This window comes from Manis javanica, chromosome 3 (genome assembly GCF_040802235.1).
Source record: "Manis javanica isolate MJ-LG chromosome 3, MJ_LKY, whole genome shotgun sequence".
Lineage (NCBI taxonomy): Eukaryota > Metazoa > Chordata > Mammalia > Pholidota > Manidae > Manis > Manis javanica.
In genome coordinates, this window is record NC_133158.1 from 164,520,351 (window position 1) to 164,544,098 (window position 23,748).

General features: G+C 45.9%; 1 protein-coding gene across 13 annotated transcripts in view; it reads left to right on the top strand.

The window, feature by feature from the left end:
* KIF9 (kinesin family member 9) overlaps positions 1–23,748 on the top strand; it is a 46,325-nt gene that overhangs the window by 7,932 nt on the left and 14,645 nt on the right. For 11 of the 13 annotated variants that reach the window (XM_017641306.3, XM_017641299.3, XM_017641301.3 and 8 more), the window contains 12 exons: positions 135–241; positions 2,270–2,494; positions 8,272–8,355; positions 8,467–8,559; positions 9,638–9,785; positions 10,834–10,898; positions 13,349–13,426; positions 18,483–18,551; positions 19,338–19,442; positions 20,589–20,644; positions 21,405–21,495; positions 21,960–22,093. In XM_017641306.3, the coding sequence (XP_017496795.2) occupies positions 135–241; positions 2,270–2,494; positions 8,272–8,355; positions 8,467–8,559; positions 9,638–9,785; positions 10,834–10,898; positions 13,349–13,426; positions 18,483–18,551; positions 19,338–19,442; positions 20,589–20,644; positions 21,405–21,495; positions 21,960–22,093 (1,255 nt within the window). The remainder of the gene's footprint in view (positions 1–134; positions 242–2,269; positions 2,495–8,271; positions 8,356–8,466; positions 8,560–9,637; positions 9,786–10,833; positions 10,899–13,348; positions 13,427–18,482; positions 18,552–19,337; positions 19,443–20,588; positions 20,645–21,404; positions 21,496–21,959; positions 22,094–23,748) is intronic. The other 2 variants (XM_017641303.3, XM_037005337.2) reach the window with 2 other exon arrangements.

A 23,748-nucleotide genomic window follows, 5' to 3' on the forward strand; every position in this document is an offset into this window, starting at 1 on the left:
CTGATGTCCTTGGCTCCCAGTGGCCACCATCATGCGGGGGTCCTGGCTGGCACCAGGCATGCTCGGGGATGGGATACCTGACCTTGGAGAAATTGTCCTGCTTGTCACCAAGATGTGTTTTGAAATATTTGCAGGCACCATCATGTGTTACGGGCAGACGGGAGCTGGCAAGACATATACAATGACAGGGGCAATCGAGAATTACAAGCACCGGGGCATCATCCCTCGTGCCATACAGCAGGTAGAGAGTGGGCCCATGGGTGGGAAGCCATGCAGAACCCCTCTCTCTGCCATAGATGCTGCTGGTCCCAGGCCAGCTACTGGAGACAGTGGGGTCCAGACATCAAAGGATGTGCATCTGGCAGGGAAGATGGGACACATGGTGGGAGGGAGTGCAGAGGCCTCAGGAAGCTGGAAGTTTGAGTTTGAGGCTCTGACCCATGCCCGTGCTGAGGCTATTTCCTCATTTGTGCGAGAGGGAGTTAGAAATGCTGGCTGGCTACTTGCTACACCAATGGTCTATGATCCTATAATTGAGGATTAAGTTCCTTCTGTTTTAATGAGGGGGATATGGACCCTTGCAGAGCTTCCTTACTGGCCTACTTTGGCTTCTTCCATCACCACAGCCCCAGAAAGAGCAAAGGGAAGAATCAGTGCACTACATAAACTTTCAGGACTGCGTCAGCCCTAGGTGTCTGTGAAGTGTGACTGGAGACAGGACAGAAGGGCCTTCCTCTAGGCTCTGCTAGCCTGTGGGTAGGTTCTGTGAGGACCCTCTGTTTGGAGGTAGGAGGCAAAGGGCTTTTCCCCAAAAGCATCTTGAGGTTTGATAACCCTGTCCTGTAAGAAATACAGATATCCCTCTCAAGTATAAAACACCCATGCTTTAATTTTTGAAGCAATATCCTTAATATTCCACTGTCAAAGTTTCAGTATCTCAGTGTCTTAGACTTTAGCAATTTAGCCCACTACTGCCCATTAGAAATATAATGTATTATATGCCACATATGCAATTTTGAGGCTAGTAGCTACAATTTAAAAAGTAAAACAGATTAAATGAATTTTTAAAATATATTTTATCTAATTCAATATATCCAAAACACCATTTTGAAATGTAGTCAGTATGAAAGTTACTGAGATATTTTACGTCCTTTTTCTCATACTAATTCTTTGAAATCCAGTGTGTATTTTACACTTATAGCACATTTCAATTTAGACACTAGATATTCACCAGATTTAGATTTAGATTTCATAAAATTTACAGTTGGAAAAATCGATTTATAAACTTAAGTTGTTCCTATTCTTAAAAGTTTAGCAATAACTGAATCTAGTATCAGTTTAATTTAAATTTTAAGTAATTTAAATTGAAATAGAAAATTCAGTTCCTCATTTGCTTTAGATTTAGATTTAGATTTCATAAAATTTACAGTTGGAAAAGTTGATTTATAAACTTAAGTTGTTCCAAATATTCTTAAAAGTTTAGCAATAACTAAATCTAGTATCAGTTTAATTTAAATTTTAAGTAAGTTAAATTGAAATAGAAAATTCAGTTCCTCATTTGCACTAGCCACATTTCAAGTGCTCGGCAGCCACCTGTGGCTCCCGTCAATCACACTGAACAGCACAGATCTGGACTGACTGAACAAAGCAGGACCTCGCCAATCATCCAGCCCGACTTCCCATTTGACGGTTAAGAGAATTCAGGTCCTGAGAGGGGAGAAGCCTAAGACAAAGTCACCTGCTAAGTCCTGGGGGAGGATATTAAGGGTTGAGACGGCTGAGTTCTGGCTGGTTTCTCCCCTTACTAGGTAAATGACCATAGACAAATAATTTTGTTGCAAGGAGCTTTCCACAGATGGGTATTGCCCCTGCTCTGCTTCATTCAAAGTTAATACTTCAAAGAGGGTTATGAGGATAGAATTAAAAAATGAATGTGAAAATGTATGGTGAGATTCCATAAAATAAGAGATTGTCACTCCAGAGTTTTCATTCATCATGCTTCTACTTCTTGATGTTATATAAATATTAGCCAGTCTGTAAGTCAGACCTCAAAAAACTACAAAATAATGATGAATATATCAGGATGAACTAATAATAATAATAATAATAATAATAATAATAATAATAATAATTGTTGATGACCATCACACCAACTAGACTAAATTCTTATAAGGCAGAGGTTTTCTTGATGTCCCTTCCTGAGGTAGGAACATCGCTAAGACTAGCTAGAGTTCCGTTTTTGGTAACTGCTGTCCAATCTCCCATCTAGGTTTTTAGGATGATTGAAGAACGCCCCACACATGCCATCACTGTGCGTGTTTCCTACCTGGAAATTTATAATGAAAGCCTGTTTGATCTCCTGTCTACTCTGCCCTCTGCTGGACCATCAGTCACACCAATGACCATTGTGGAAAACCCTCAAGGGGTTTTCATTAAGGGCTTGTCAGTCCACCTCACGAGTGAGGAAGAGGATGCATTTAGCCTCTTTTTTGAGGTGAGATAATCAGGTATAAGGGTTCCTTCCTTCCACCCACCCTTCCTCCCTCCTCAGTTTTTTACTTACTTTAATAACCAGAATGAAAACTAACATGTGCTCATTTAGCAAATTCAGATAGTAATGAAAAATATTGGAACAAAGAAAGAATTCACTCATCTGTTTTCTATGTAAACAACAATAATATATATTTTGGCTTATTTCCTTCCAGTCTTTATTCCCATGCATTGTTTCTTTACATAGTTAGAATTGTCCTTTTTTCCAGTTAACTTTAAGTCACAGGCATTTGTGGTATTAAAAAAAATAAGGATTAACATGCTTAGTATACAAGTTCTTACGAACTGATAAAAAAAATTCCCCAATGGAAGTTATTCTTTTAAAAGCATACATATTGGAACTCTTATATATTGCTGGTGAAATATAAAATGGTGCAATCATTTTGTCATTTTCCTAAAAAGTTAAATATTAATTTTATCATAGGATCTAGCAATTTTACTCCTAGGTATCCACCGAAGAAAAAGGAAAGCATATGGGCACACAAAGACTTATAGGCAAATATTTATAGCAGCATTATTCATAATAGCTAAAGACTGGAAATACGCAGCATTTTATGGCATTGTATGTCACCAAACCCTTTTTTGAAGCCGTATGGAAATCCTCAGGGGTGATTTAAATCTGGATCCCATGCATCTTCAGGAAAGAAAGAGCCTCCCAAGAGGTAGCAATGGGGCACCCTTGCCTTTTTGTTGCTCCTAAAATTTCACCATGAAGAGTGCTATTTGCTGTAGGTTTCTGGTACCTTATGACTAAAGAAGGTCCAAGTTTGTGAAAAGTTCTTATCACAAATAAATATTTATTTATAACCTTAGAAATAAGCACTCCCCTGACTTGTATGTTCATTTCCTTCATCATCTTTTGAATTTTACCACCTATGTTCATCAAATAGCACAGTTTAATTTTTTTTGAAATTTATATAAAAGGAATCATGTAGGATGAATTATCTTATTTGTTTTAACTTCTACCTATTTTATGCAAAATTATTTGTTCTTGCTGTATGTTTTTCATTTTTATCATGGTATTACATGATGTGAATATACTACAATTTAGTTATCCATTCTACACTGATGACATTTTCCTAGTTTGGGAGTATTTCACACAATGCCAATAAGAATGTTCTTGTGTGTATACCTGGTATGCATGAGTATAACTTTCTCTAGATAAAGCCAAGGACTGTGACTGCTGGATCATAGATTATGTGTGTCTTAAGCTTTCTTAGATGATGACAACTATTTTCTGTAGTGGTATACTTCCACAGCAGGTGATCAGAATATCCATTATCCTGACCTTAAAATTTTGACCAGTCTGGCTGGTACACAGTATTTCCCACTGTGGTCTTGGTTTACATCCCTGATTACCAATGAGATTAAAGATCTTTTCACTTGTTTATTGACCATTTGAATATCCCTGTTCATGTCTTTTGTTTATCTCCTTTACAGGTGTCTTTTTTTCTCTTACTTATTGTATAAATTATTGATACATTCTGAAAAAGAGTTCTTTTTTAGTTATGTGTATTGCAAATATCTTCTATTTCCTGTGGCTTGCTTTTTTCCCTCTTCCTGTGTTATTTGATGAACAAAATTTTTAATTTTAGGTTAGTTGAGTGTGTATAAACTTCCTGTTTAGGCTATTTGTGTAAAGAGCATGTAAGGATTTTAAAAAATCTGAACTTTTGAAGCCATCTGAGCTTTTTTTTGAGAGGTTTTTGATTATAGATTGAATCTCCTTATAATAATTGGTCTGTTCATATTTTCTATTTCATAATGATTCAGTCTTGATACTCTGACAGTCTTTATCTTTTAAATCATTTCACACCATGTGCACTTGAAGTACTTATGTATTTGGGTTAGATTATTCCTAGGTATTTGATTTGATTTGATTTGATTTGATGCAATTATAAATGGGATTGTTTTTCTTTGATTTGATTTGATGCAATTGTAAATGGGATTGTTTTTCTTAATTTCACTTTCATCTTCAGTTGACTTCAATCCTTTTTAATATATGCACTCAATGGTATAAATTTCCCTCTGAACACCACTTTTGCTGCATCCCACAAATTTTGATAAGTCATGTTTTCATTTTTTATGTCATTCAAAATATTCTTGAGATTTCATTTTTTGACTCATGTTATAAAAAAGTATATTGTTTAATCGCCACATATTTGGGGATTTTCCAGTTGTATTTCTGTTACTGATTTCTAGTTTAATTCCACTGTGGCTTCAAGCAGACATTGTCTGATTCTTCTTAAGTTTTTTCAGGTGTGTTTTTGCCCCCGAATATTGTCTGTCATGATGAATGTTCCACGTGAGCTTGAGAAGAATGCATGTGCTGCTGGTACCGCCTTGTGATTTTTTTTTTTTTTGAGAGCTGGATGTAAAGTCCTGGGTGAAAGGAACTGGGTGAAAGGGTTCCATGGATGTTTCTGCTACAATACACTGATTCTCTATCTCTGCTTCCCTGTCCCTCCAGTTTTTGGGTAGTGATTTGCCCTGTAACCTCACTTCTCTTACAGATTTAAGAAGGGTTGTTGGTTTTTCACTGTATTGAGCTTTTTGTTTGTTTAGATGAAGTGATGACTTCCTAGATTCTTACATGTGAACCCAAAACCAGAACAGTAATCTCTTTAGATTTATTTTCTAGTTTCCTGGTTCTCTCTTCTGCAGAGTACAGGGTGTCAAGTCCAAAACTGAAGAGTCTCTCCCATATTTATATTTGCATGTGCACACACACACACACACACACACACACACACACACACACACACAAACACCGTGCCTCTGAATCAGAAATCAGACCTCTATTACTCAGAGCCTCACAATGGTAATAATGGCTATAGTAATACTGTAGCAGTTTCCTACACCCCACTGCCCCATAGAGCAACACAGTGAGGGTGGATGTCACATGTATTTAGAAAGGCGAGGAGAGTCTACGGTATGGAGAGAAATTCCAAAGCTATGAATCTCAGAATTTATACATTTATTCTTCTCTGTGGGTATAGAGATTTTAGGGTTGCAGTTAGGCACAGAAAGGGAAAATGAGAGACAGCATTGTTTTATTTTGAAATGTAAACAAATCCTGTCTTGGGAAAGGAGAGGAACATCTCTATCCTGGAATTTAAGCATTTTGCTTTGAGGAAAAAGAAACCTTTATGGGAATAGATGGCTTGGGTACAGGGACAGGGAGCAGAAGGAGTTGGAGGAGGAGACAAGTGGTTTAGAGTGCGAAGAGCAAATGGCTCTAGTGGAAAAAGAAGATATTTTCTATCTTTATAACACATCTGTTTCATTGCTCAGAGAAATACCAAGAACTCCAACAAGGACTGCCTTATAGCAGCCAGTCTTCAGGTGTGCTAAGCGTAGTGAGAGCATTAGTTCTTGCTTAGTTCCTGGATTCCTGCTCCTGCTTTGTGCCTGGCCCCTGAGTACTTCTCTCACTTTCTTGCTATCTCAGCCGTGCATTCCAAAGGAAGTCTTATATATCCTGTCTACCATCTTTCAGTGTTCTGCAGTAGGAGGATTTCTGAATACTTAGTCCATTGTATTGCTGGAAGCCCTCTTCATGTTTTGGGTTGAGTACAGTGCAAAAGGTGTAAGATTTGGAGCAAGGGGAACATGGCTTCAAATCCAGGTTTCCTTCAAGCAGTGAAGCCTTAGTCTTGAGCAAATCACTCATCTCTCCAAGCCCCAGTTTGCTTATGTTTAGAAGTGGAGGTGCTAATAGTACCTATTCCAGAGGTCCTTATAAGAATTAGATGGGATCATTAAACCCCTTGATATGAATAAAAAAAAAAAAAGAATTAGATGGGATCAGGCCTTTTCTTTCTTTTTTTATAATTGTGGTGTAACAACATATAATACTATATTAGTTGCAGGTATACTACATAATTTGATATTTATATGTATTGCAAAATGATCTCCACAATAAGTCTAGTTCACATCTGTCACCGTACAGTTATAAATATTTTTCTTGTAATGAGAACTTTTAAGATCTACCCTCTAAGCAAATTTCAAATATGAAATACAGTATTGTTATCTGTTAATTGTTAATACAGTAATAGTCACCATGCTGTACATTACATCCCCCATGACTTACTAATTTTATAAACATTTGAAAGTGGAATTCAGATCATATGGTAGTTCTAGTTTTAATTTTTTGAAGAACCTTCATGCTGTTTTCCATAGTGGCTGCACCAAAATAATCAGGCATTTGAACATCTACCACAGGGCCTTAGATGCAGTAAGCGCTCAATAGATGATGTTCAGAAGCATCATTGGTATTGTTCAAGCTCTCATATTTAGAATTGACCCAGACATTTTGCTAGCATTTGCTAGCAGCAATAATTTCTCAAGCCTCGATGCCTTCCAGGGCCATGTCTTTGCTGAGCTCTGATGGTAGAAAGAGAATTCTGAAGCCTAAAGACATTCACTATGGGGTGGGAAAGGGAAAGGATGAAACCTGTGATGACCAGGGTGGGGTGTGAGCTGTGCTCCAGGAGTGGCAGGCGCCTGCGTGCATGTGGGCCAGAGCTGGGGCAGTCGGGACAGGACTCTTGACTGAGGAAAGGGCACCGCTTTGGCCTTCAGGGCTTGCTTACCAGAAGCCAGACAGACAAGGGAAGAGGGGACTTCAGAAGGAGAGGACTGAAGAATAAAGGTGAAGTGACCCCTTACACTCTTAGCAAATGTCACTACATTTGTAGGACAGGTAGACAGTGAGAGATATACACAAAGGTGTAAAGATATAGCCATCGGGGTCAGCCAGGCCTGCTCTGCAGCCCACAGCCGCCGCCCTTTGTCTTTGTACCTCTGCTCTTCTCAAGACCCATGGCTTTGCTGCTTTGGGGTTTGTTCATAGCCTTTCTCAGGGGCCTTTAAAAAGATAGGAGTCCCTCTTGCAAGGACTTTTTAGTCTAAGAACAGCCATTCTGCTATGTCTTCTTATAAGTATATTCTGGTCATAGGGCCCAATCTTGTGAGAGGCAAGGTCCTGCTCTCCCTTTAAAATTACAAATTATTGATTTTTCCTAATTTTAAGAAGTAATACATATTCACTGTAAAAAAATAAACAGGAAAGCACATACCTATGTAAAAGAGAAAAAATCATCTATAAATCTCAAACCAGAAGTGACCATTGTTAACATCTTGGTAGCAGCATCTATTTATTCTTTTTCTACAAATGCTTTTGCATTCCTTAGATTTGTACCATCATATGATTTTGCCCTTCCTTCTGTTAATGTGGTATACCATATTGAGTGATTTGCATTCCTTGACCCATCCTTGCATCCCCAGGGGTAAATCCCATTGGGGTGAATGATTCTTTACTGTGCTGTTGAAGCCAGTCTGCTATGATTTCACATTCTGCATTTCTCTGTTATTCAAAACTCTTTGTCATTGGTTTCCTGGCTGCATAACATTTCCCAATTGTTGGATATATATGTGCATTGAGATTCAGTATTCATGAACATTTTAAAGGCTCTTCATTCTTACTGCCACTTTGCTTTCGCTTTTCAGAAAGTTATACAAATTCACCTGTGCCAAGCGGTGCATGAAAGTGTAGGTCTGGACTCCATTTGTCTCCCATTCTACTAGTTTATAAATGAAACTCACCTGGAAGGTCTGACTGATGGCAGTGATAGGAGATCAACTGTGTAGCTATCAATATAGTTGAAAATTACCTGAATTTTAATTTTTCAAAATGTCTGCATTTTCCCTTCTCTTCAGGGAGAGACCAACAGGATTATAGCCTCCCACACAATGAACAAAAACTCATCCAGGTCACACTGCATTTTCACCATCTACGTGGAGGTAAGTGTGAGTTCTTTGAACAGCCTGGGAGGGGGTGGTCGATTCCTGTGGGGCAGCTCAGTCAGGAGCTTCTCCCTGTGGTAGTCTAACCTCTGTTTGGATGTTTCATAGGCTCATTCGCTGACCTTATCAGATGAAAAGTACATCACTTCCAAAATTAACTTGGTGGATCTAGCAGGCTCTGAAAGGCTGGGGAAGTCTGGGGTAAGTGCGGGAAAGAGGAGGTTCCTTCTCAGTAAGACACAGCCCGTTTCTGACACAGTGCTAGTGCATGTGGGCCCTCCCTTTGTGGGCATCCATGAGTGCAGTCCTGAGCTAGGTGCAGTAGGAAGTGCAGGCTCGACCCTGTGGAGCTGGAGGGACAGAATTAACAAAGGTGAAACAGCTGCAACACAGAGACAAGTCCTACCTGATAGGATTTTTGTGAACATTAAATGAGATGGGATGATGGCCCCTGAATTCTTAGCAAGATGCCTGGCACTTCGTAAGTGCTCAGTAAAAGCTCCATGCTAGAGTTAGTGTTAGTATTTCTCTGTGTATGAGTGTGAGTGTTCACATGCCTATTTGCATGAGTGTTTCATCCCAAATATTCATATAAGTATGACTATTAGCATAAATATCACAAGAGTATTCAGATGAATATTCCTATGTGCATTCAGATGAGTATATTTGTGTGAATATTCACAGGATTATTTGTTCAGATCTTCCTACATATATTCATATTAGTGTGAATTGTAGGTGAGTTCACATAAGTATTCATATTTACATTAGCATTCACATGATTATTTTTGTATGGGTATTCCTTTGAATATTAGTATTAGCCCACGATGGAATACAGTTGACACTGAACAACTTGGGGGTTAGGGGCACTGACCCCCCATGCCATTAAAAATATGCATTTAAGTCTTGACTTCCCAGGAAATTAACTATTACTAGCGTACTGTTGATGGATGGCTTACTGAAACACAAACAGCTGATTAACGCATCTTGTATGTTATATGCATTATGTATAGTATTCTTTCAATAAAGTAGGTTAGAGAAAACGTTTTTTCAAATTGTCCCAAATCTCAAAAAATTTTTCCAGTGTATTTATTGAAAAAATTTTTGGTTATAAGTGGACCCATGCAGTTCAAACCCCTGTTGGGGTTAACAATCTGATGACAATGAGAGAGGACCCAGGTTGTGAGAGGGAGGCTCTGGCCTGGCCACAGACCTGCAGTGTTCTTAGCAGGGCAGCCTTCCCACTTGGTCTAAAGCGGAGCTAACTTTTTTTGGTTTGTAGTCTGAAGGCCGAGTCCCGAAGGAAGCCACCTACATCAACAAGTCACTGTCGTTCCTGGAGCAGGCCATCATTGCCCGTGGGGACCAGAAGCGCGACCACATCCCCTTCCGGCAGTGCAAGCTCACCCATGCCCTGAAGGACTCACTAGGTGAGGGTGTGGTTGGTGCTTGGGGAGGAGGGACAAGCCTGGCACATCTGTTCCTGTTGATAATGGAGTGGCTCCCTCTCAGTGGCACAGTTGCTTTGGACACACCTGAAAAGGCAGAGTCCAGCCCAGTGTCCTCCTCTTTCACCGACAGTGTGTCATGCTGTCTGCTTCTGAGAACATTTGCTTAAGTTTTTGCCTTTACCAGGAATACCTTTCCCCTCATCCCTAAACCAACTGCAGAATCCTTCATTGGCTTGAAGACCAGATGGAGGGCCTCTCCCGTGACGTCTTTCCGTCCTTTACACCTCTATGACAGAGGAGCAGGGGCTGTGTCTTGTCATCCTTATGTCCCCAGGCTTTCATGACACAGTCATTGGCTTCTGATGATTAACTGACTACCACCTGAGCAAAGCCCTGCCCCACCACCTCTCCCTTGACCCTGCCCCTCCCTGCCCCATGCCGTCTCTCTGCTGTTCCCCGTGTCCTCTTTTAGCTACATCTGGTGACCTCACCCGCTCCCCTCCCTCCTCCCTTGCCTCCCAGCCTCATACATGCTTGGGTGTGTCCTCTATGACCCCACCTTTATCAGTTCAGGCTGCTATATAAAAATACCACAGACTTAACCAATAGACGTTTGTTTTCCACAGTTCTTGGGGCTGAAAGTCCCAGATCCAGGTCTGACAGGGATGGCTCCTGGTGAGGTCTCTCTTCCTGGCTTGTAATGGCCCTTCTTACTGTGTCTTCACATAGCAGAGAGAAGAAAAAGAGAGAGGCCAGAGAGACAGATGGAGCTCTGGTCACGTCTTGCCGTCCTGTAAGGACACTGAGCCCATCATGGGGACTCCACCTCATGATGTCCTCTTACCTAATCGCCTCCTGCAGGCCCTGCCTCCAAACACGGTCATCCTGGGGTTAGGCCTTCAAGGCTGCATATGAACTGGGGAGGGAACCAAACATTCAGTCCATAACAGACTCCCACTGGCCTCAGAGGATCTCTTAGCAGAAAACCCACATGGTTCATGGCCCTTCTGTGTCCTGCTTTCTGCAGGGGGAAATTGCCATGTGGTCCTTGTAACAAACATCTATGGAGAAGCTGCCCAGTTAGAAGAGACGGTACGTAAAGACAGCCAATGCAACCAGATTGGAATCCCTGCTCGTGGGCACCAGGGCTGGCTCTGGGCTGGCCAAGCTAGCCACAGACATTGTCAGGAGTGGAGGGACCAGGGGATGAGTCTGAGCCAAAGTTGCAGAGGAGGCCCAGCCAGAATTCAAATACCAAGTACCCAGGGGTGGAAGCCATGTCGAGGAAGAAGCAGGGCAGGAGGTAGTCTCAGTGCACAGGCCTGTGTGGGGGCAGGAGGCTGATAGCCAGCTTTGTGAGGGAAGGGGCCATGCATCTGGGGTGCTGCTCCTGTGAATTGGGATCTAGGATAGCTGATTCCTTGTTTTTCATAACCACACATTTAAAAATCTTGAGAACACCCAAGGGTTCCAGGCTGTGGTTATAGGGCTAGTGTGAGCTGATAGGTGTTAAGCACCTTGCTTTGTGCAAGGTGGGGAGGGGGGCAGCTCAGCAGAGATGAGGCATACCTGGCTTTGGGCCTCAGAGTTCCCAGCCAAGGCCCTAAGTAATGTGAGAGGCCCAGATGGCCAGGGGTCCTGCAGAGGAGGTAGGTATTTTTCCTGAAGCTGGGATAAGAAAGGTAGCTGCTGAACTGGCTGGGGTTAAAGGATGGTATGGAGAGCAGAGATGCTCCTGGCAGAGGGGACAGTGGGCCTGGAGGTGAGTCTGCCAGGACCATCTGTCTACTGTAGGGGCGGGCTCAAGAAGGAAAGGCAGAAGGAAGTGCAGGGGCTGGGTGAGCCCTGGTGGCTAGGCTGAGGCCTTGGCTGTTCAGCAGGTGGTTGGGGCTGTCACAGGATTTAAGGAGGGGAAGGCTGTGGCCAGAGTTGTGACTCAGGGAGACTAACCCAGTGGCAGGACATGGGCGACTTGAGGAGGGAAGAAGCTTGTATAACCCAGAAGCAGTAATATGGGGCCCCATGCTGGGCTAAGGCAGGGACACAGTGAGCCCACACAGCTGAGCACCCAGGCTGGGGCTCCCTCCTCCCTATGAAGGACCACCCATCATAAAGAAGACAGGTTTGGAAAGCTCTCCTTAGAATTTTGCTTTTCAGTTATGGATATTTAGGGCAAGCGTTAGTCATCTGGAGAATCCACCTAAGTGAAACAGATTGTTTCCAGGCACACTGCAGGGCAAGGTGTTCCTGCAGAGCCTCCCAGCTTCATGCATTAAGGACTGTTCTAGCTTCCAGAGGGAGCATTCCTGTCACACAGCCAGTACCCTGGGGCTTGGGAGGCTGGGGAGGGGAGCTCCAGCTGACGTGCAGGCAGCATCCCCAGAGCAAGGCTTCAGGAACCTGGTCTCAGAGCATAACAAAGCACGGGTGAACCCCAAGAGGATCCAGATAAAAACTGGCTTCCTGACTGCCTTATTGAGAAAGATGCCCTCCAAGACCATTGGAAGGTCCCTCTCTCCCTATATCCCCACCCCTGAGATGGTCACTGCACAGGAAGCAACTCTCTGGTGTCTGCTATCCCCAGAGGCTTGTGCCCATGTGGCTCAGAATCTCTGCCCAGGACTGAGCCCACAGAACCCAGAGACGCTGCTAAAGGGGTCTCAGAGGTTTGGGACAAAGGCATGTAGGAGGTGTGGAAGCTAATGGTTTTCTTCTCCAAATGTTTTAAACTAAAACTGTTCCTGTCACAGATTGTGTTGCTTTATGGAGTGATACTGCATGTGTGTGTGTTGGGGGTCGGGGCAACCACAGTGAGGGTCTCATGGTCACATTTGTAGCTACACCTGGGGCAAGAGAGTCTGATTTCACGCTGTGCAGAAGCGACTCCAACTGTAATGACAGGGCCTCTTCCTGAGGGCTCGCTGTGAGCCAGTTCTGTCCAGAGCACATTGCATACCTCATCACTAAGTCTCCGGGTGACCCTGCAGGGCAGGTCTCCCTGACTTACACAGAGAAGTTATAAAACCTGCCAGCTTGCACAGCTGCTTAGCGGCAGAACTCAGCCAGACCAGACTGCCCAAAGGAAGAGCCTTCCAGTCCTCCTCTCGGCTGTTTCCGGTGACCCGCCCCCCTCCGAGTCTGCTTCCCTGTTTCAGGGCCTTGAGCCAGCCCAGTGTGGTATGCGGCTGGGGTCTCAGGGCCTGCCTTGTGCCACCACTGGCTGCTCCTCACTGCCAGGGAGCAGCCCTTCAGCCCTCATGTAATGTCAGTACAGTGGAGCTCTTTCCCTAGTGCCTGTTTCTGTGGCTGCCTCATGGGCCTCCAGCCACAATTACCCCTGGCTGGCTGCCCCTCCAGAGGGGCTCAGGCAGGACCCCCCAGACATCACTCTGTGGACTCAGGAGACCCCACAGTCCATTAATGTGTAGGAGCATGCCCCTATGTAGAGATTCCCAGTGAACTCCTTTGACATGTTTTGCAAATATCTCTACTTACAAGTAATTGGCCAAACACAGAGAGGGCTTGTCTGATCTATTTTTCAGCTATCTTCACTGCAGTTCACCAGTAGGATGAAGCTGGTCACCACTAAGCCTGCTGTCAATGAGAAGTATGACACCGAGGTACTAAGGGGCTTGTGGGTAGGCAGCTTACTGTGGGAGGGTGTGTTGGCTGGCGTCCTGCCTCAACCACAGGTACCTGTGCCATTCTAGGTCAGTCCTTTTCCACTCTGGGATAGCCCAGAGTCTTCAGACTCCCTGAAGACCCCACCGGGGGCCCCTACAAAGGTAAAAGGGCTAGGTCAGGCCACCACCTGGTTTATAGGTGGGGCTTTGGGGTACCTGAGTACCCTGGGCTTCTATATGAGAATTCCTTAGAGCTAACTGTTTCAGAGCTAAATCAGTGTGGACCATCTCAGACTCATCTAGTATGTCACTGCAGAACCTCTTTCCTCCCAGCCTGTATGATCCCTCCCAGCATGCAGAGCCGACCAACCAGAAGGAATGCTCAGTACCACCATTCACCAGGGAAATGCAAATTAAACCTTAGTGGAATTCCACCCTCAAAGTAGCAAAAATCAGAATTTTTCTGACAATCCAAAATGACAGAATGTGCAGAAATGGGAGAGCTTATTTCTGGTGAGTGTAATTGATACAACCACTTTGGAGAGCATTTTGACAACACCTAGCTAAGTAAAAACATATTTACCAATAATTTGACTTCCCTTTAAGATTCTAGTGGAATCATAGTTACTCAAGATGGGAACACGATGCATATCCTCAGCTCATGACAGAGCAGTTGAGGTAAACCTGCTTAACTAAATCCTGAGGGATTCTAAACCCTGAGGGAAAATAACTGTCTGGTTCTGTGGAACTAACTGATGATTTGGAGGTCGAGGAGAGATTAGAGCTTAGAGTCATGGTTCTTGAACTTGAGCAGGCATCAGGGTCACCTGGCTGGCTTGCTGAAGCCACTGGCGTGTTCTGGGGTGAGACCCGAGGGTTCGCATATCTAGTAAGTTCCCCAGGGGTGCTGCTGCTCTGGGGCCACACTCTTGAGAACCACTGGTGTGGTAGTTAAAAGTGGCCCGTGCATTGGGCTATCCTGGTTCAGCAGCCTGCTCTTAACCTTTATCAGCTGTATAACCTCAGCAAAATACTTACCCTTTCTAAGCGTCAGTTTCCTCATTTGTAAATTAGGGGAGTAACAGAATCTGCTCTCAACAAGGTGTTGTGAAGACTAAGTCATGCTTAGAAACCTCAGCACGGTGCTGTCAAGGAGCAGATGCTCAGTAAGTGTTAGTGCTCTACTCCTACAGGTCAGCAGTGTGTCTTCTCAGTGTATAGTTAAGGGCATCCTCACATATGTATGTAGACATACAGAAGAACGGTGCCCCCACTGCTTTACTGTCACAGTGAAAAAAGACAGCCTTTTACAGAAGAGTAACTGCATGAGTTATGGGGGAGGGAGCCAGAGCTAAACCTTCAAGCATAGGTGATTGCAAGTGAGAAAATGGAGATTGAAGTGGACCAAATGGCAGCGTCTGTCATTTACACCAAGTATAAAAACATGCAAAGCAATGCTGATGATTGTTAATGGATATATGTGTTTATGGTAAAAGAAAAGAACTGTGGGAATGAAAAGACCAAACTGAGGCTGGAGGCTCCTGCTGGGATGTCAGGGGGATCCACTTGGAGTGGGGTACACAGAGTCTCACGTTTATCTGAGATGGTTTATTTCTTTAAAAAAAAAAACAACTGTTACTCAGCCATAAAAAAGAATGAAATCTTGCTGTTTGCAACACGTATGGACCTAGAGGGCATTACACTAAGTGAAATACATCAGAGAAAGACAAACACCATATGATTTCACTCATATGGGATCTAAAAAAAAAACAAAATTGAAATAGATTTATAAACAGGGAGAACAGACTGGTGGTTACCATAGGGGGGTTGTGGAATGGATGAATTAGTTGAAAAAAACAAAACAAAACTGAAGCCAGTATGGCAGCGTGCTGTTAAAGTCAGATTTGAGAGTGGTCTTCCCAGGTTTCATGGCATTATTTTCATGCTTTTCTGTAGCTTGAAGCTTTATTTATTTATTTGTTTTTCTTGTTTTCATACCTGGTGTTCTCTTTGAGGACTAACACATTATCACCCTCAAACTTGGCTGGTTGGGTGTTTCATCAAATGCAAGGGCTTTTGTGCCCTTTAATATGATTTCTATTCTGACATTTGCACCGTTGGTCCTGGAAAGCCAAGTTTCTGTGTCTTCAAATGTGAATGTATTTATAATCTTTACGATAAGCACTTTCCTTCTGTAGCATGAGTTCTTGAGAGTGATGTGGGAAATTATTTTGGTTTCTGTCTTTCCTAGTCTATAGCCAGTATTCTTAGGTTATTTCCAGCCCCATCTCCAGTCCTGATGCCTATTTTCAAGGGGGTGGAATATCTTCTGTAGAATTTCCGTGGCTGGTGGGGCTGGCTTTGTAAGGTGGGAGATTGGGTTCCTAATCCACCTCTGCCACCAGGTCCCTGGTAATTTGTTTGGACTCTGAGCCTCTTAGTATTTATCTATGAACCAGGAGGTTGGACCAATGACCAGTGACCACCTTCCCAACACATCAGTCTATGAGGTGCTGTAAAGGTTGTGAGCCATAAGCATAAACATACAGCAGAGAGACTTGGGGTATCCCACATTGCCAAGAGAAAATACATCTGCAGGCTGCAATGGGATCAAAATAAGGAAACTTCCCAGGCTAACAACTGCTCCTAGCCTGGTGCAGCACTTAAAGAGAAGTCCCTGAATTATCCTCATTACATTTATGGTTAAATCACCTGACTATCAGGGAACTTATTTGAGTCTGCTGTTTCCAAGGCATTAATTCCATCCAGAAAATGTCCACTATCTTTATAAAGGAGCTAGCCTGCCAGGAAGTGCTGCTAGACTCGGTCCCTATGTGTCCAAAAAGCTTCTCTCCAGTCAGTAGAGAGGGCAAGTGGAGGCCACCAAGCCTGCCCAGCATTAGAAGAAGTGGTTCGCATGCTCTCACAGTGTGACTGGGAGGCTGGTAACCCATGGAAGCAGATAGATGGCCTGTTCCCTGCATTGGCCGTCTGATTGGCCGGGAGGTTGAGGGCTGGCTCCCCATGCCACATTGGACAGTCTTCCAGCTGGAAACCCCCAGCAGCTCAACCAGACTTTCCCTAGCTCAGGCCCGATGCATTTTTAGAGCCAAGATCCTTTATTTGGGAGGAGGGGATCGGGATGAGTAGGAGCTGGCCACCAAGGCTCTCCAATTAATCTCACAGGAAGTCCACCTGAACGAGACCATCTTGGGGCTGTCCCGAGGGGCAGAGCCAGGATTTAGACCTTGGTCATGTGCTTTGAGTCCCAGGCTTTGTGCCCTGAATCCAGCAGGACACCAGGGTTCAGTCAGCCAGCCCTTGCTGCAGACTGGTCACAGCCTTAGTCACCAGTCTCAGGACCCAGCTGTCAAGGGCTCCCTCCAGTGGCCTTTTTCTGACAACTAAAAGAAGCCCTGTGGTAACAGTGAAGATTCTCAGCTTTAAGTCCCTTGTGCCTCTTGTATGAAAGATACTCAAGACAGTATCTATCAAATGTAAAACGATTAGCAATTCGTTCCTAGAAATATATCATTTCACCTAAAATTTATAGAGCACTTATTACATGCCAGGTACTTTTTGATGCACTAAGGATGCATTAGTGTCCAAACAGAAACACAAAATTCTGTCCTCAAAGAGCTGATAGTCTGTCTGGTAGGAATGGAAGAGAGAGATATAATAAACATACGAAACAGGTATGCTCTAGATTCTGCAATGTGTAACAGCATGGATGAACCTGGAAGACATTATGCTAAATGAAATCAGCCAGACACAGAAAGATCTCCCTGTATGATCTCATTTATATGTGGACCCTTGAAAAGTCAAATTCATAGAAGAATAGAGCTGTGGTTACCAAGAACAGGGGTGGGGATAGTGGCGGGGGCTGAGGAATGGGGAGATATTGGTGAAAGGGTACAAATTTTCAGTTATATGATGAAAATGTTCTGGGGGTCTAGTGTACAGCATAGTGGCAATAGTGAATAATACTGTATTGTATACTGGAAATTTGCTAAGAAAGTAGATCTCACACATAATAAAGTGACAACTAGGTGAGAGGTGGATATGCTGATTGCCTTAACTGTAGTAATGTAGATGTAGGTCAAAACATCATGTTGTATAACTTAAATAAATGCAATTTGTCTTTAGAAAAAAATTCTTTTAAAGAAACTGATAAATTCTAGAGCTTCGCTGTCCAGTACAGTAGGTACTACTCACATTAGTTACTACTTAAATTAGTTAAATAAAATTAAGAATTCACTTCCTTGGTCGCATTAGTCACATTTCAAGTGTTCAGTGGCTATATATGGCTTGTGGCATAGATATAGATAGAGAACATTTCCATCGTTACAGAAAGTCCTGTTAGCTCTGCTCTAGGGTATGTTGGTGATATGTGATGTGTGCTATGAAAAAAATTAGAGCAAGATTTGTAGGAAGGGTGGTGTGGGGAGGGGAGGGGATTTCAGTTTACATAGGAAGTGGGCCCATTTGGTAGGGGAGGTGCGAGCTGGGGGAAAGCAGTAGGAAAGAGGTACTGAGGCAGATGACATAGAGCCTCACAGATGACTGTGTTAACATACAGAGGCCTATAAGGACACAAAGACATAAGTCCGAAGCTGTTTTGCAGTATTGTCTGTACTAGCAAAAAGTTGGAAGTGACATACGTGATGATCAGAAGAAGGGCGATCTGTTTCACAGTGGTTGGAAAGAAAGGGTAAAAGGTCTGGCCATGGCTGGAAAGCATCCTGGAGGCAGTGGGCTGCACTGAGAGGGCCACTGCCTTGGTAAACTGGAGATATTCTGGAGCTCCTGGGAGGGGGCCTGAGGGGGCCCTCGGGTACCTGAAACAGGCAGAGGGCAGGAGACTGCCGAGGTCCCCTCAGACCTTAAACTCACCCCAGCTGGGGAAAAGTCACCAGTAAGGAAGGAATTGTCCAGAAGCTGAGATCACACACCATGGGGATGTCCCAGCACAGGGTGGGGAATGGGGACTTGATGTGGGAGAGGCAGGATGGCCTCTCTGACCCTTCCCCCACCAACTATGTTTCCCTGGCAGCGAATCGTCAAGAACCTGAAGAAGGAGCTGGCACTGCTCAAGCAGGAGCTGGCCATCCATAACAGCCTGGTAAGCGGCTAGAGATGGGGGAGGAGGTGGCTGGGTGCTGGAGGGATGGGGATCAGGGTTCCAGGTGGGCAGAAGGACTGAGTGGGGAAGGAGTAAGGGGGTCAGAGCAGGGATGCTGGATGGGCAGAGGAAGTGAGTGGATAGGGGGCCAGATGCGTGGGGGGCCAAGTAGGCAAGGAGATGGGGGTAACTGGAGGGGCAGGGAGAGGGCCTGGAGGGCCAGGAATGGGGCAAGGGTGTCAGATGGTCAGCAAGCAGAGGCAGGTAGTAGGATGGAAGACAAGGGACAGGGGCTGGGGACCTGGCTGGGGGTAGAAAGGTACAGGGGTAGAAAGCATGGTGGGTCAAGGTGAGGAGGGGTGGGGTAAACTGGGTGATGGGGAAGGTACAGCACCAAGGGGCCATGAGAGCAGGGGGTAGTGGCAGGAGCCTTCCACTGGCCTTCCTGCAATGCTCACAGTCCGGAGGGGCCTAGGCAGAGGCAGCCACATCCCTCCTGGAGCCTCGTCGCACACTCTGCTGAGATTCAGCCTGCAGGACCCCCCTGCTTGCTGCAGCAGGCCCGTCAGGTGGCCGGCCTTTCCTTCCCTCACCGACCCAGTTATCCCTCAGTATCCTGAGCGCCTGGCCTGTGAGTCAGGACCTGATGGTGAAGGGACTGGAGCTGGCGTGGGCAAGCAGGTCCTGTGCCCAACCTCCCCAACTTGGTTCTCAGAATGGTTCCTGCTCTCCTACTTGGACTCAGTTGCTTGGAGCTTATCCACATGTTCTTCCTCCTCCTCCAAGGCCAACCGCACCTTTGTGAACTATGACCCCATGGATGAAATCCAGATTGCTGAGATCAACGCCCAGGTGCGGAGGTACCTGGAGGGGACACTGGATGAAATTGACGTAAGGAGCCCCTCCTTGGGATCACCATGACCAGTGGGCCTGGGGCTCCTGTCCTGGGCACACCCTGACTCATACTCTGCTGGTCTCTGAACCTCCCACTGGGAGGGGCAGAGTGGGCATAGAGTGGGTGGTGCTGGACCCCTGGCCTCAGGGCCCCTTCAGCTTCCTGAGGCCTCAGCATGCCTACATAGGGTCGTAAGACCGTGGGTGCCCCATAGAGTGGCCAGCAGCCTTGAACACGCAAGAGGTGGTCTGCCGCTGGGGGCACAGTGCAGGCTGCGGAGCCCGGCTGCCCTGGACAGAATCCTGGCTCAGCTGTCTCCTTGCTCAGTGACTTCAGCGAAATGCTCAACCTCGTGGAACCTGGGGGCCTCCCATGTACAGCCGGGAGGGAAACCTCAGGTGCTTGGCTGGGCCAGGTGGAGTGAGGCTGTTAAAGAATGATGGTCATGCTGATTGTACAAGACAGACCTGCGCCCATGTTGGAATGGGCCAAGGAGGAAGAGACAGCTACACAGGCAACAGCCCCCCAGCAGGAAAAATGCAGGAATGTTTTTATAGTGCAGGCCTGCAAACCCCTCATCAGGAAGTTACATAGGCAGACCCCCCCCCCCCCCGGCCCGTTTCTCTGGGCAGCCAAGAGGCAGGCCCAAGAAAACTAAGGGCTCTTCCACCTTCCCAGCAGGGGCAGACTAACTGACCCTCAGTCTAGGGTAATGCCCATGGGCTGCAGGACCGAGAGGGAGGCCAATGGCCTTCATGCAGCCACAGGTGTGTGTATGTGTCTGTACCCATAAAGAAAGGTTTTCAGTGGAACCTTTTGGAAGCAGGAGAGAGCTAAGGACACTAAATCTTACTAAAATTTTTTCTAGTTCAAGAACTAGAGTCACTTAAAGTTTCTAGAGATCTTCACTTTAAACAGGTGATTTTTATAGCCTCAGTAAATACTTAGTTTGAAAATTATTAATTAGGTGTTCCTCTGTTCTTTCCTGCCACTTTGCTGAGAGGCTGTTTACGGCTGTCCCACTCTCCAGACAGATGATGGTCAAAGAGTTAGCTAAGGGTCCTGGTTTTTCTCCTATCATAGACACAGCCTTAGTCCTGTGGTGCTGAAGTCTAGCTGCTGCCGTGTTTGTTTCCCTCTAGATAATCAACCTCAGACAGATCCAGGAGGTGTTCAACCAGTTCCGGGTGGTTCAGAGGTAAGGGACCCTCCCCACCCATCTGACTCCTACATCAGGTTGCCATTTTCATTTCCAGTGGTCTGGATGTGAATACCACCTTCTCCTGCATGTGTCAGAAGCCAAATTGGGGTCCTCTGGGTGTGTCCAGGCCCCTGGTGTCCCTGATAGGCTTTGCTCCCGAGCTCTCAGATCCTCCCAGCTTCCCCTTCTCGGAGGGGAAGCAGGGAGGACAGCCCTCCATTTTGGGAGCTACCCAGAGAGGAGGTGGGCCCTGGTGGATGTTTCCCGGGTTTGTTAAGCAGTCAGGAGGTCTTTGTAGAGTGCCAGCCCTGAGTGTGGCCAGAGCAGGAAGTTGTGAATACCTTCGCTCCAACTCCCATCACAGGAGGCATTTGTGGTTTATTTGGGTGCAGACATACCAGTATCCTGAGTGGCTCAAGCTGGATGGTATCACAGAAGCTGGTCACATGATTCCACAGGGCATGTTAGAGACAGAATCCAGGCCAGAAAGCATGATCCCCAAGCAGCTTACAAGTCTTTGTTAAAGTCATCTTGGAGCAGATGTGCCCCAGCTGATTTTGGGGCTAGACAATGGGTGTGTGCACTGCGGAGTCTGGGTGACGGAATGAGCTTGTTCTGTCTGGTCTGGTTTGTGAGGAGGGCCCGACTCCATCACAAGGGGCCACACCCGAACAACTTCTAACACCAGTACTTGGTTCTTGCTTCAGAGGGTTCAGCATGGCCCCACCTAAGAGGTGTTCTCTCACTCTCTACCAAGGCAACAGGAAGAAGAAGTGGAGTCTGCTTTGCGCAGAAAGTACACCCTCACAGATAAAAATGACTTTGCAGCTGTTTCTGCTGTCCAGAAGGTAAGCATAGTTGCCTCTTGCTGGTAGCACTCATGTTAGATTTTTCCATCCCCAGACCTCTCCACAGGCAGCAGGCAGACCTAGCATTGCACCAGATAAAAGTAACACCAGGATGAGCATGGGGTGATAGGGGGACCCATGCAAGTGTAAGCCACATGTGAATTCAAAGTGGCCTCCAAAATTGGAGACATGGCTAATAATAAACAAGAGCAATTCCTGGAGGTAGGTTGGAAACAGGCCTTAAGATCCTCAGGGTATGGAATGAGCCAACATATCAAACAGGAAGAGCGGATGTGGAAAGTAGACATTGGTATAGCCCTGTTGGGGACAGCCTAAAACTAGCAGCAGCAGCCACAGTGTGGTGGGTGGGATGAACACGCCCACCTGAACCTTCAGCCCTTATACGCTTGGGTCCCCGAGGGGCCCAGACCCTTTATCTAACCCTGTGGCTGGCCTCTAACCAGGCAGGACTGGTGGATGTTGACAACCACTTTGTGGGTGAGCTTGATGGACAAGGCTTCGGACTTGAGGTCACCCCTTTCTCTACCAAATCTGGGAAGAAATCCAAGTCCGAGAAGACACTCAAAGAGCGGCTCAGGTGAGTGGCCTGCCTACTGCTCTGCCTGTCCAGCACCTGGCCTTTCCTGGCTGATGAGGGGACACAAGCTGGGTGGGCACTGTAGAGATCCCAATATTAGCAACATCTGTGGGGCCCAGGCTGGGGCTAGTCACCTGTCATCCACACAGAAACCCCACAAGGTGGGAGTTGATGTCTCCATCTTACTGATGAGGAGACCAAGACTTAGAGAGGGGAAGTCATTTCCGAGGCCACAGCCCGATGAGCAGTGGAGCTGAAGTGAGGAGCTGGGCCAGCACTTGCCCTCTGGTGCTTCAGGGGGAACCCCAGCAACCAGACCAAGCTGACTGGCTCTCACGTCCCCAAAAACCCCAGTTCACTTTTCAGGTGAGATGCACTTGTGTGTGCAAGCTGGGAAGAGTGTCAAGGTTCAATTGATGACTCACCTCCTTAGGAGGGGCCATGTCGGGATGGACAAGGGCCGGGCTCCACAGGTGACGCCTGAGCTCGCCTCCCTGCTCTGTGCTGCTGCTACCTGAGCGGCTGCCTTGGGTGAAGCATGAGAGCATCTCTGTGCCTCCATTTCCTCACCCCTGACATGGAAAGCAGAAGAATAGCATCAGAGTACCGAGGATGCAAGGATCCTCGGTGAGTGAACGCATTCCCTGTACCTGGGAAGTACTCAACAGAACTAGGTTGTCACTGTTCTTACCCCTTGTAAAAGGACACAGGCCAAAGCTGATTGTAGAGAACTGTCACAAGCAGGACGGGAGTTGGGTAGCAGACTTGCTGATGCCCTGACCTCCTCCTTCCTCTTCCGGAAGGGCAGTCACACCCCAGCCCTCTCCATCCTGCCCCTGGGAAAGCAGAGCAGTAACAGGTGGATTGAGGCTTGTCCCTGAAGCCACACTTGTTACAAGAAGTAGTAAAAGAGAAGAGGAAATGGTGGAAAGAGCTGGGCCTCCTCTTACCGGTTTAGGCTTTCTCAGATGTTCCTCTCTGGAAGCAGGATCCTGGGTGACAGCACTTGGAGAAGCTGCTTTCCGGGAGCTGGTGTGAGCACTAGTGTAGGTGGGGAGAGCGGGTCAGGGACTGGTCAGAGCGGCAGGGCAGATCTGTCCTGTTGAGACCCAGCTGACCCCATCCTTCAAGGAGGGGGATGTCAGAGAAATGCTTCTGCGGGACTGTGAGACCGCCAGCATTGAGCCCCCTGCCTCGGACTCCCCGAAGGAGGAGTTACGCCCACCCAGCTGACTATCTAATGCAAGCTCTTGCCACAGATCATCCAAAAGCAGAGTGTGATCCTCAAATTGTAAAGAGCACCTGCAGGTAGAAGAGAAATAAAATAGAGGGTAATGAGCAAAGACCAGGAACACAGTCCAAAGAGGAGAAACATGGCGGCTTGTATACGGGTAAAGCGGGGTGGCCGAGGAACCATCCGAAATGACGATTACCTACCAAACAGCTTTAGACCCTCCAAATAGCAATCAGTTAAATAACTGGATTTACATATCATTAAAATAAGTAATGCATCCAAAAGGTACAAGATTCTCCAAGTATGAGACCCCTTCTTCCTGCTCCTCATTTCCTCTCCCTGGTTAGTCAGTAATCGAGTTTTTAGGAACCTATCCTAAGGAAATCACTAGAGATGTGGACAAAGATATATGCAAATAGAT